This window comes from Fundulus heteroclitus, unplaced genomic scaffold (genome assembly GCF_011125445.2).
Source record: "Fundulus heteroclitus isolate FHET01 unplaced genomic scaffold, MU-UCD_Fhet_4.1 scaffold_40, whole genome shotgun sequence".
In the NCBI taxonomy this organism is placed as follows: domain Eukaryota; kingdom Metazoa; phylum Chordata; class Actinopteri; order Cyprinodontiformes; family Fundulidae; genus Fundulus; species Fundulus heteroclitus.
In genome coordinates, this window is record NW_023396813.1 from 1006542 (window position 1) to 1020338 (window position 13797).

Consider the following 13797-nt stretch of genomic DNA (forward strand, 5'->3'; position numbering starts at 1 on the left):
TTAAAACAAGAAACCTTTGCCGTTAAAGGGAGAAAGTTATATAGTTATAACAAGTTGCCTTGTCAGCCGTCTGGAAGCAAAACGCTTTGGTAAAATCCTTGAAAGTCACGTGACCTCCCACAGCCGGAAGAGGCAGCCTGTGTGCCTGTGAGCCTGCGCTCAGGGCAGTATGTGAGCCTTTGAGCCTGTGAGTCTGCGCAAGGGGACACAAATCGAAAAGATACGCATACAAATCCTTCTACGCATTTGTGCATCTCAGGCGGCAGAACAGTAGCAAAAATCACGTGTGTAAAGAGAGCCAACCGAAAAACCGCTTGACTTGTAACCAATGATTTGTCTGTATTTCTGGGTCTTGAAGCAAAAACACTTCAGACACAAGTGTCTCTGTGTGTGCTTACAGATTGATCTACACATTTGCGAATCTCAGTACACATTTGCAGATCTGAATACAGGTTTGTGGATTTTTTACACATTTGCAAATCTCTGTACACATTTGCAGATCTGAATACAGATTTGTGGATTTTTTACACATTTGCAAAACGGATTACACACAAGTAGTTTTACACATTTGCAGATTGTTGTACAGACACTCAAATCTTCTCACACATTTACAAATCCCACTGCACACGCACAAATCGAGATACAGACACACAACTCTCCACACACATTTGCAAATGTTAAAGCTACTATTTTAGCCCCATACTCGGCGCTTTCCGTAGTTTCAAGAGCGCTAGAGACTGTAGCAAAACAGACCCGCGCTCACTGTTGCAAAGACTGTTCATTTCATGCAACTTACGGCTTATTTTATTCTAAAGGCGCTTGTAAATTTTATAAGTCATGGGTTGAATTTTTTTGGGCACGTTTCTGAAAGTGAAATCGCTTATTTGGGCTCTAAAATAAGTGACGAAACAGCGGTTATTAAGAGACCTGCCTTCACGAGACACTTTGAGTGTATCCAGCTGAACTATCCCTCCGCCATAGGAGCCGACGGTAGTAAAGGCAGACAGAGCTACTCTGCACGTATTTTCTGCAGTTTACGGTGCAATAACCGGTGATAACTGCTGAAAGTAGATTACATGGTGCAGATCACCATTTTGAGCAGACATTGGTTCTGAAGATGAATTTTTAACATGCTGATAACATTGCAGAAACCCAACCCATAAACCGTACTTTAATGCTTATTAATTTGTTTTCTCTGTATTTGACAAACCAAGGCTGAATTACGTTGCCAAACGAAGGACCTGAAGTTACTAAACAGTTGCTAAACTCTCATTCAGGATATTAAGCTCCTGCAGTTGCAAGCAAAGTGTAAGACTGGAATGACCTGGAGATTTAAAACCTTTTTCCAGGCTTAAACTCTATGAATATGGATAGAAACAGCAAGCAAAAATATTGTTGTTGGTGTGAAAGCTCAGAATTAGATGTGTGAGAGAGAGAGTGAAAAAAACGAACAATAAAACTTATGACTTTATTGAAATGCAAAATTTTTATTAATTTATATGTATAGGCAAAAAAATATATCGGCATGAAAATAGGTATTTATTTACAAATTTATTTACACATTGTGTAAACATCAGGGCGTCATGATTAGTCATTTAGCCATTATAGTCCAGAATTTAACATTTGGCACTAGGATGTCTTCATTCCAATTCTCAAAAGTGCTTGAAAAATAACAAAAAAAATATTTTTGTACAAGCATGTATTTTATTTGTGTCATTTATTGCAAAATTGCATATTAAAATGCCCAAACAGGTTATTACACTTTCAGAAATAAAAGGATAAAACATGCAAATAATTTGCTATTAATCTCGAGTTAACTATCGACATTATGTGATTAATCGATTCAAATTCAAATTTGTAATCGTTTGACAGCCCTAATATAAATACATGTCTTGTGTCCTTCACATTTGTTAATTGAATTTTTTGTTGTCTGTTTTTAAAGAGTATTAATACGTTTTCTGCTCGAAGCGGTTAAAGTAAACTAATACCCACTCCAAAAGCATTTTGTCATATTTCGGCCCAAAAAATTAACAGAAAAGGTCAAGAGTAGACGAACAGCCATGGTAATGTTACAGGACGAACTTTGGTGGATGATGAAGATTTGCAGGCAGCGTCACAAGACAAGAAGCAGCAGCAGCCGATTTCTCCACCCTCCCTCCCAGGACAGGTTGCATGCTGTCTCCAGCCAGACAGCATGCAGGCCACATAACCTTGTTGTTATGATCATTTATAAAACACTTGAAATGATTCCCTCCCTCTGTTTTTTTTGCAAATCGCACACTGGGAACGCTTCTGGGAAAGTAGCCTCTAGCAACGTTCATGCACGGTTAGCTTCGAACTCGTTTTAGTTCAGCTTCAAGGTGGCACGCGGCTAACGGTAGCTAATCAGTGAGTGTGACTTTACAACAGCCTGCAGCTAACAGCCTCGGCCTACTTGATGTCCCACCCAGGGTGGCAACTATGACGACATATGGCCTCCGCCCTTGCATGCCTTGCGTAAGATGGCGGCTCCGAGATCCCAGCTAACTTACTACCCTAGCATGAAGGCGGGTTTTGAACGAAGGGCTGTAACCAGTTGAGACAAAGGTTTCATTAAAACGTGGGAGACCCGAAAGAGTGAGAGAAAGAGGGAGACGTATGAAAAGCATCCTAACTGAGCCAATGAGCACGGTTCATTTCACCAAACAAAACCAACACAGCAGAAATGACTTATAATGCACGCACACACTGGAAATATTCAGCACAGTTAAACAAACTCCCTTTGAAGTACTTAAGCATTAAAACTATTCCTAATAGGTTCCTAATAGGCACAAAATACCACCTCATGGGTGGAAAAAGGGAAATAAGAGGAGAAAATTCTTTACTTGGTGTTGCTCCAGCAAGGAGATTGATGCTGCATGACCCAGCGTCCGTCGATCTCAGCCGTTCTCATGGCCATGGTAACGAGATAAGGGTCTGAGGCTGTCAGCTGCTTTGCATGCTGGAAGTAGCACTTTGTCATGTCATAATGGCATAACAGTAGTCAGAGGCTCATAAACCTAAGAAGGCCTACTCCAGCTCAGTTCTCCACTTTAAAAATTCATGAAATACAATAATATTTTTAATATTAGCATAAGAAAAAATATATATTTCAGTGTTATGGTGAGAACTCTGTAGTCTTCTTAAGTTGATGTAGTACTATGATAAATTTGTTAATGCAATACACTCACCGGCCATTTTATTTGGTTTCACATGCTGATTAAGATAGATGGCAATTAAGCCGCTCACTTGGCAGGATTTCAATGCATTTAGGTGTGTAGCTTTGGTGATGATGACTAGCTGAATTTAAAGGTAAGCAAGGTCAGAATGCACAAAGAATGTTGCCAGCCTGTCTGTTGATGCCAGACAGACTGATATGTGTATTTCAGAAACTGCTGGAATGTTAATGCATAACCATCTCTTGGGTTTACAGAGAATGGTTGATAAAAGAGAAACACATGGAGAGCTTCAGGTGTGCTTTCATGAAAGCTTTGTTGATGTCAGAGGTCAGAAGAGAATGGGCAGAGTGGTTCCAGATGACAGAAAGACAACTCTAGCTCAAATAACCACTGTTTGTAACTCATGTATGTTGAAAACCATCTCTGAGCAGGTACATTGTCCTGCAGTGACCTCCACAGTCACCAGAACTAACGCAACACTTTTGGAAAGTGGCGGAACAGGAAATTCGCATCATCGTTGTGAAACAAACAAGTGATGCTAAGATATTAGTTTAAACCAGAATATATCAGAAATATTTCTGAAACTGTTGACTCTAAGACACAAGCAGTTAAGGCAGTCCTGAAAACAGAAGTGGATCCAACCAAGTACTATCCAGATGTTCTTAATAAAGTGGCCAGTCGGCGTATTTGCTGGTTGTTCAACAGAGGGTCTTCAGTTAGAGGATTCTGCAGATCAGCCGTAAAACAGAGCGGTACAGGAGATTCTTCCTGCCTGCTGCCATCAGTAGCTACACCAGCTGGTTGAAGAAACTCCATAACATGAGTTACAATAGCAATCCATTTCCCTTTGGGATTAATAAAGTATTTTTGAACTCAATTAAATTGAATTTCATAATGAACAACTGAAGCCATGGGAATTCGGGATTTTAAGACCCTGGTTATTACAGAAATTTCAGCAGATCTGTTTATATTATTTTACTTCTAATTACTTCCATTAAATGGGTAAAGAAAATAAAACCTCACTAAAACCAGTAAACATTGAAATAAGTCACACTTCACACCTTTTGTTTCAACATTAAAAATAGACTATCCATATGTACTGTATTGTTTCAATCATACTTTGTCCTTTTCTTCATTTCTGACAAGTTTTTAAGTCCTGTTTATTCTTGTTAACTTTGCAGGTCATCAACAGCAGCAATACTCATCTTGTTGTCCTGAGTAAGGAAGAAGGTGCAGGACTCGGCTTTAGTATTGCCGGTGGTGTCGATGTTGAGCAGGGAAAAATAACTGTAAGTGTCCAGGAATGATTAACCTGACCTGAGCAGCCGAATGTGTTGTGCAGACTTCCATATCTTCAGACAACATAAATTGTTTAAACACTACATAGTTTGTAATGTTTACAAACTAACTGTAATTTGTAAAAGTCTCTTGAGTTCTGAGGAAATTAGAAAAAACATTCCATTGTTGTGTAAAACAGACTAAAACTGAATGAGAATGTTTTTTCCTTGTGATTCCTAAATTTTTTGCACCAGTCATCAGATTCAGAATCAACTTTATTTGTGAGTGTCAGGATGCAGTTCTTCCTGCTGCACCATGGACAGTTCCAGAGCCTTCCACTACCTCCTCTCCCCTCCTTCACTCCATGCTGGATCAGTTTCACCTGCTGCAATAATCAAGTCTGGACTCATTCCACCTGTTCAACCTCCTACATAAACTCCTCTCATTTCTGCTTTCACTGCTGGTTCGTCAACGTCCTTCTCGTGTCTGCTCATGCCTCACATCTCCCAGGGTCCTTCGTCCCACATCGTGTGCCCGTCTCCAGCCAGCCCTCGTCTCTGCCTCCCTGCCTGCCTGCGTTCCCTCAAGTCCTCCGGCTTCTGCTCCACTACGTCCTCCTGCTCCAGCCACTGTCAACATTACTCCTCTGCCATCTGGTACAGTCTGCCGGTTTCCTGTTCCACCACTCATCTCCTTCAATAAAACTCTTAAACGAAGCTCTGTGTGTGGCTGAATTCAGGCTCAGTAACCAGTACCTGACAGTTTGAACCAGCCAGAATGAGCCTGTCGCCCACACAGAGTCCAGTGCCTGCCTCCCACCTGAGCTCCTTGGCTGAAACCATATTCGTCGATCTAAGGAAGCTTCTGGACTCCTTACCCACCGTTGACCCGCCCTGGGTGCGGGTTGATACAGCGGAGAGCCTGTGGAACCTTTATAAAGATCAGACCACTCTGATGTCCGTCCTTGGAATCACTGGGCTAGCGGAGGAGATCGAGTGGATTAAGCAGGCTGCCTACGCCCAGATTCTCCACAGACCACCTCCAACCAGACCTCCATTAGCCAGCCTGTCCGCCCCTGCTGCAGCTCCTGCCTCGGCTGTCTCCGCCGCTGCTGCAGCTCCTGTTTTGGCTGTCTCCGCCATTGCTGCAGCTCCTGCCTCGTCTGTTTCCACCACTCCTACCACTGATCCCGCCACAGTTTCTGTCGCCCCATCACCTGCGGCAGCCTTCAATTCAGTGCCCAGCTCCTCCCGGCGCAGACGCCGGGCTCGCCGGCACAGGATCCTCTCCGAGGCTCAGCCAGACGTGCCCAGCCTACATGAGGATCAGCTGTGGGACTTTTTCTACAGGGACAGGGATGACCTTCTCCCACGTTGGTCCGCCCCTGATGAAACTCCCACAGCCTATGAGGCTGGGGAGCACAGCATCTTGCCAACCACCGCAGAGGTTTTCACCGCACACGCCACGGCCCAAGCCTGCCTGAGTGTGCGCGTATCTGCCGCAAGCTCCGCTCAGCCGGCCGATGCAAGCTCCGCTCTGCCCGCCGACGCAAGCTCCGCTCTGCTTGCTATATTTGAGATTCCTGCTGCGCACGCCACGGCCAAAGCCTGTGTGGGTGCGCACATCTCGCCCCCGCCAGCCTTTGCTGACGTCCCACCGGCCGCCGAGAAAAGAGGCCCGCCGGCCGCCGAGAAGAAAGGACAGCCCGAGGCCTCCGTTGGTGCTGCTCTGCCTCAGCCCGAGGCCTCCATGGGTGCGCACATCTCGCCGCCGCCGGTCTTCGCTGACTTCCCGCCAGCCGTCGAGAGAAAGGAGCCGCCGGCCGTCGAGAGAAAGGAGCCGCCGGTCGACGAGAGAAAGGAGCCGCCTCCAGCTGAAGTCCTGCAGTCCCGCGAGGGGGTCCAAGTGGACCGGCCTCCTCCCTTCACTCCCGAGTCCAGTGAGGCGATCCAGGTGGATCCGCCTCCAGTCTTCGCTCCCGAGTCCAGCGAGGCTGTCCAGGTGGATCCGCCTCCAGTCTTCGCTCCCGAGTCCAGCGAGGCGGTCCAGGGGGTCCCGCCTCCAGTCAAAGCTCCAAAGTCCTGTGAGGGGGTCCAAGAGGACCCTCCTCCACTCTCAGCTCCAGAACTCTCCGAGGATCCTTCAGTGGAGTTCCACGGCAGGAGAACAAGGGCAAAACTCCACCGCCAGCTACCTGAGATCCTCCTGCCTCTCTGCCAGCTGACCCAGCCACGACGGGGTCGCCCACCGCAACGCCCGCCTCTGTTCCAGCCACGGCGGGGCGGCCCTCCGCGACGACCGCCACCAGACACCCTGCTGTTTCGCCGCCAGATGACTGCGCCTCGCCGGGGTCGCCCACCGTGACGCCCGCCTCCTGAGACTCTACTGCTCTGCCGCCGGCTGACCCTGCTCCGCCGCCTGCCGTGCCCAGGCCATCCTCCACGGAGGCTGCCGAGGACTCTCCTACTCTGCCGCCTGCCGCGCCCAGGTCGTCCTCCACGGAGCCTGCCGAGGACTCTGCTGCATTGCCGCCTGCCGCGCCCAGGACATCCTCCGTCGCTCCCAAGCCGCCGCTCAAGAGGCGTCGCTCCCAAGCCCGCCACTCTCAAGTCATCCCCAGAGCCCGCCGGTGCACCCAAGTCACCGCCTGTGTCCTCTGGTGCTCTCAAGTTTCCCGAGTTCCAGCGCGCTTCAAGAAGTTTCTGAGTCCCAGCGCGCTTCAAGAAGTTTCTGTTCTCCCGGCACCTTTTGTTGGAGTATAACACCCCATCCTGTCCTCCCTCCGCCCACCCGGGATGGGTGTTCTTGTTTTTGAACTGGTGTTTTGTTTAGGCCGCCTGGGATTCGGCCTTGAGGGGGGGGTGATGTCAGGATGCAGTTCTTCCTGCTGCACCGTGGACAGTTCCAGAGCCTTCCCGTGTCTGCTCATGCCTCACATCTCCCAGCGTCCTTCGTCCCACATCGTGTGCCCGTCTCCAGCCAGCCCTGTGTCTGCCTACCAGCCTTCCCTCGTCTCTGCCTCCCTGCCTGCCTGCGTTCCCTCAAGTCCTCCGGCTTCAGCTCCACTACGTCCTCCTGCTCCAGCCACTGTCAACATTACTCCTCTGCCATCTGGTACAGTCTGCCGGTTTCCTGTTCCACCACTCATCTCCTTCAATAAAACTCAGAAACTAAGCTCTGTGTGTGGCTGAATTCGGGCTCAGTAACCAGTACCTGACAGTGAGTACAAAAAAGGAATTTAACTTCAGCGTCCAAAACTCTGTAAAACAAACAAACAAACAAACGGAAAACTACAACAACAAAACACTTTACAGGGAAAGGTAAGAACAGGTGCAATATGTACAAAAGTTTTTTTTTTTAATAAATGTAAATATATATAATCATATTCAATAAATTAGAATATTATTGAAAGGTTCATTTATTTCAGTAACTCAGTTCACTAAGGAAAACCACATTTTAGACTATTGCAGACTGATGATGTTTATATATATATATATATATATATATATATATATATATATATATATATATATATATATGTATATATATATATATATGTATATATATATGTATATATATATGTATAATCTATGGATTTCAACAATGGGTTCAAATATTTAAAGAACTATTCATATATTACACAGCACAAATCCTCTCTGAATCCGTTTGGCCTTTATTTCTTGCAAGATTTCTTGACAGCTTTTCTGCTCACAGAGCTTAGATACATTTGCTCTGATGAAGCCTGAAAACAGTTCATTGCTGAGAAGAGCTAGTTATTTGCAATAACGCTGGACACTCTCTCTGCATCAGCTGAGAAGGGGTCTGCAAACAGCTGGAATGTCTCAGTGTGTGCCTTGAAGTCTACAAATCTTTCATTAAACTCACACTACAGGTTTTTAACAGCACTCACATACTTATCTGCACTGAATGCTGTACCCTTATCCACCAAAGATCTGCATGCAGCAAAATGGCTGAGTTTTTTTTACAGACAGCTGACCCTTCCACAGTCTCAGTTTTGTGGGAGTGGTGACCTGGTGTTTAGAGCATTGTGCTTGTGTCCTGGAGGTTCTGGGTTCAACTCCTACAGACTGCCGCTCTGTTCCTGAGCAAGCTTGCTCCCCGGGCGCTGCACAGTGACAGCCCACTGCTCCCCAATGGGATGGGCTAAATGCAGAGAACAAAATTCATTAAAATGTATTTTGCAATGACAATAAAGATGATGATTATTATATACTATTATTAGAAGTTGAAACAAAAATGTATTTAATAACAAATAGTCTTTAAACACCTAAAAGTGTGACAAGAACAGCTACATGGCAAATACAGGAGGACAGAAGAAACATTTGTGAGGTCTAGAAAAAGGTGGTTAGATAAACTAAATCACTTTAAGTTATAAAAGTATTGCATAAAATGAAGTACAATTACAAATTTAACAATAGAAGAAGTGGGACCTCATAACCTGAAAATACTCCATAGGTTATATCTAACTAGCCACTACTTACAGAGATTTTACTGATGTTTGAAATATTTACACTTTTATTTCTTGCACTGCATTATTGTTTCAATTTGCACGCTTGTTTCTAGTGTGTTCATATGTGTTTTCTATACTGCAGACTGTATTTAATCTGTCTAACTCTTTTTTATGGTATAAGTATGCACATCATGAGCATAGTACAATGCAGAGTCACATGTGTTCACATAAACCTGATTCAGATTCTGGAAAAAAAGAAAGAAAATGATACAGCTTTGGTTGTTGGCCTTTGGTTTCTTATTACCGCCTCCTGCTGGACTGAAGGTGAAGTGCAGTTTTCTGCACAACTTCCCCATTTGTCATCAGGCTGATTTAAATAAATTACCCACTGCAACTGAATTCTACAGGGGCATTGGCCCCTGTTATAGCTCCTGTACTGACATACTAGCAAACAAGTTCCTGGAGCTTTAAATCCTGGGGCTCTCAATGGAAAAGGGGCTAATGTGTGAGGCCCATGCCAGGTCCGGAGGGACTTTGGTTCCTAGGAATTGGAAGTGATCCCAAGTAGACACAGTGTTGTCGAGGATAGTGAGGTTTTTGTGTCTAATTTTTTCCCCCCACTGTTGTTAGTAGAAGTACATTAACACAGGTTGTCTTGTGTCCAGGTTCACCATGTCTTCACCAAGGGAGCAGCTAGCCTTGAAGGAACAATTCAAAGTGGTGACACCATTTTATCCATAAATGGAACACGTCTGCAGGGTAAATCCCACGTGGAGGTGCTGTCCTGCCTCAATCACGCCAGGTTTTCCAAGCAAGCTTTAGTTGTCATCTGGAGGACTGAGAACGGTGATCTGAATATCTCTGAGGAAGACTATCCCCTCCAAACCAAAAATCTGTGTTCTACAGGACAGGTGTTTATGGAGGCTGAAGCTGATATTGTTTAGGAATAAATCTGATGTGTTGTATGACCATGCTTCCCCCTGCCTCTGGACTTTTCTCAGTTCCTTACTGAGCCTATTTGAAGTGGTCTAATCCAGTGTGAAGGATGTGGAGGTATAAAACACCCCCGGTGACCAGTCTGCAGGCGATGAAAATGCAGTGCCTCTTATATTCCCACTTAAAAACAGCCTACTGTTAAAAGAAACACTCCACTCTTTTGTTGGCAGTCCATTAGCGATGATGCTATAGACTGTCGCTGTTGCATTCCCAGTCGTTGTGCTGCCTATCACCACCTACAATAAAACAGGCATGCAGTGGTTGGCAGGAGCATCTTCTAAATTATTACCTGACTTTTTATCTGTTGTGAATTTTGAAGCTGATGAGGTTTTAGACATAGAAGTCTAACTTCTTTTTCTCTTTGTGCAGAGTAGGTTTAACCCTCAAATATGAACTTTTTACGTCTTTTAAGGTTGGTCACTTACAAAGGTACAATACATTATTTATACTGAACTGAGGAAGTGCCAGTGCTTTTGGTAATGTGGAATCAACAACTGCTTTTGTAGAATTTGGCAAGAGCTTATAAAATCATCTGTTTAGAATTAGTGTAAACCTAACAGTCAGCACTTCCATAATAATGATGATAAATCTTTCTATCATGGTCCTATTACCTAAAGAGTTAGCGCACTTCAAACAATGGAGTTTGAACAGAATACTGTTCGTGTCAAATTATTTTAAGAATGTGACTGAAATAAAACAGTAATGATCAACAGAAATGATCATATATTTATTATCTTTTTAAGGAGCCTACATGTTACAGGCCATGGGCGGTTCTAGACAGGGGTCAACAGGGGCCAGTTCTCCTGTAGAACTGGTCTTGGTCTCTGTACTGAAGACATAATACCAAATCAATTTCTTATGATGACATGAGCTGGTAAAGAAACCATAATTGATTGGTCCCTTGGACCATTTTTATTATTTACCTTTTCAGTTTTACTTCAGCAATCAATTAAAAATGAAGGTGTTGCACTTTTAGCTTCAGCTGCATTGAGATAGGATCAAAGTTTTCATCTGCTACTTCATGTGTCTGCATCCTGCAGTTCCAAAGAGGCTCTTTGACTCTGTGGCTCTCTTCAGGTTAAATCATGAAATATTGCCCTGTTTCTTCTTTTATTCTTTTGTTCTGTGCTCCCATGAAAAAAACTCTTGCCCACCCTGACCCCTCTGGTAAATTTGATCTGGAACCCGACTCTTACTGCAGCATTTTAGGACTGTTTTAGCTGACAAAAGAGAAAATTGTGGATTTAAAGTAAGATATAAGAATAAGTAGTTCAATGATTTGGATCCATTTCAGCCTGATAAATGTGTCTTGAATGGGTGAAAGCTTTGTGCTTATTGCATGGTATTTCCACTGTTACCAAGCTGCAGCAACACAAACAGAGTCACAGGTCTGACTCTTGGACATAATCTCTTTTAATGGTTCTATCAAACATCGAGACCATCATGCATGTCGGTTTGTGCATGGAGCTTTCATGATTAAGAGAATATAATTTCTAATAAATTCCTCAAACATTCCCCTTGAATCACAGGATCCTTCTCCACTTTTCTTTAGCTTGTAATGGGTTTTGTCCCAGTGAAAAAAAATTATTATTATTATTTTTATGGTTGTGTTGTTTTTCATCTTGCATTTGTGAAAGCATTACCAATTCCTTGACATGTTTTTGCTATTTTCTGTTAAATTAAAATGATTCAAAGATAATGTTTTATTCATGTTTGGCTCTGCTTTACAACTTTTTGGGGAAGGTCAGTCATGTAAAAGATAATGCCCTCGAAGGGCATTATCCCACTTATACCATGGTCCCTTACAAAAGAAAGAAATATTAAATCAATTATTAATACTTTAATGTCTTTTTCTATGTTAAAATTGTAAGTGTTTCACCAGAAGCGGCTGACAGAACTATTTAATATATCTTATGCTGGTGCAATAATTTAGAACAATCAGACCCGGCAACAAGCAGTTCTGCAGCTGGAGGCCACAGACATTTTTGCCTCATTTTGTGTTGACTGTTTGTCAGTAGTTTAGTATTTGACCGGGGTCATTACCACTACTGGTAGCATGAGGTGATACCTGGACCCCACAGAGGTTGTACAGGCAGTCCAGCTCCACCAGAATGGCCCATCGATATGTGCCATTTCCAGAAGATTTGCTGGGTCTCCTAGCACAGTCTATGAAGCGTGGAGGAGATTCCAGGGCCGTTTCCCAATATGCGTCATTCAGCGGTCTCGTGTGCTCGTGACACGTCATCAGCCTCAGCCCGAGCACTGTTCCAATACCCGAGAACGCCAAACCGAGAACGCTCCATATCCCCGGATGTTGTTCTCGCCCGCCCTCTTTATCGAGCATGCATCAGAGCAGACTTGTGCGTTCTTCAGACTGACCGCTTGCCCAGAATGCACCGCGGCCGCAGCTTGATTTGAGACAGCGCAAACAGAGCTCACAGCGGTAAGTTAAAAAATCCCTTTTCTGCTGCCGCTGTTGTTCAAAAGTACGTTTTCAGATCGTTTGAGGCGAGAACATTATACTTTTAAGCTTCCCTATGTGGCCTGTTTACAGAGTTGGTGCGTAATTTTAAGAAAAAGTCCGACATTGAGCGGAGCAGAGTAACCCGCAGACCTCCGAGGGAAACGGCAGCCAGGGCTGATGTTAGTCCGTCTTTAGTACACTTCTGTCGGCCAAGTGGTGTGTGTAGTACCGCTGGTTCTGATTTATTTGTTTTGTGTTTATCTGACTGACGCGTGTTGCTTTATTAACTCAATACTTACTGGAATAAATTGTAAATGTCTCCCTAGGATGGCAGCAGCATATAAAATAAATAAATAAATACATTCTATAAATGTTGTTCCTATCTAAGTGAGTTTCTTCTGATTCAGGACACGAATAATTGAGAGGAGAAAGAGGGAAAGAAAATAATAGTAATAATAGTATATGAAAAAACAGACATTTATTTTATACAAATGTTTAATCTTTGGAACAGAATGAAGGTGTAATATATTCAACAAATTATTAACAGTTACTAACATGGTTTAAAACAAAGAAATAACTCCTATTAAGATCTTATACAAACAGACAATGCCTATAAACTTACAATTAAAAAAAGTTGGAATGGAAATTAATTCACTGATTATTTTATGTATTGTTACAGGTGGTGAAAAAATGAAATGAAGCAGCATGTGAACATGACTCCAACTGATCTACATTAGGTCAGGTGTAGTCATGTTCACTTAAACATGCAGCCAGCTGGAGCAGCTCCCTGTCTTCAGCCGCTGGATGGTCGTCCTCCTCTGGGTCGACCTCCTCATCCTTCACGTCCAGCTGGTCCCCTGCCTCCATAGGGGGCAGTTTTTATTGGTTGCTTTGATGCAGCAGTCAACTCAAAACCCACATTTTTCAAAACAGTTAACGCAGAGGCCTAAACAGTGGCCCCAATGGTCAAATTTATACATTTTGTTTGCAAAAGGTTACAACTCTGCCAAAACATTTCAAATATGGACCAAAAGCTAATTTTGCCCTCAAACAACACAACTTGCACACAAATGTTTGAGCCCTTCCAATCATTCGTTACACAAGGGGCAACAAAATACAAAATACCACACTCAATGTGAATCAGTGCATTGCTGGTCATTGTAGCCAAAGACTGGACACAGCTTACATGGCATTGTCATTTGTAATCAAATTTGCCTTTTTGCAAAAAAATAGATCCAGAAGCAAATATGTTGCAAATTTTATTGATTCTTCATTCTTTTTTTTCCAGATAAACAAATTAAATATTCCAAAAAATGAAAGCTTCCAACAGAAAATACTTGGGCTGTTTGTTCCTTCTAGTCCATTCTGTCCTGACGAATAGGCCGCATGGC

At 43.6% G+C, this 13797-nt stretch overlaps 1 protein-coding gene across 4 annotated transcripts in view; it reads left to right on the top strand.

The window, feature by feature from the left end:
- The window catches only part of LOC118556014, a 28421-nt gene extending 16780 nt beyond the window's left edge, over window positions 1-11641 (top strand). For 2 of the 4 annotated variants that reach the window (XM_036130955.1, XM_036130956.1), the window contains 2 exons: window positions 4379-4486; window positions 9612-11641. In XM_036130955.1, coding sequence (XP_035986848.1) covers window positions 4379-4486; window positions 9612-9890 — 387 coding nt within the window. In that variant the 3' untranslated portion in view covers window positions 9891-11641. Of the gene's footprint in view, window positions 1-4378; window positions 4487-4985; window positions 5132-7420; window positions 7590-9611 lie in introns of all 4 variants that reach the window. The other 2 variants (XM_036130957.1, XM_036130959.1) reach the window with 2 other exon arrangements.
- Window positions 11642-13797: the final 2156 nt, after the last annotated feature.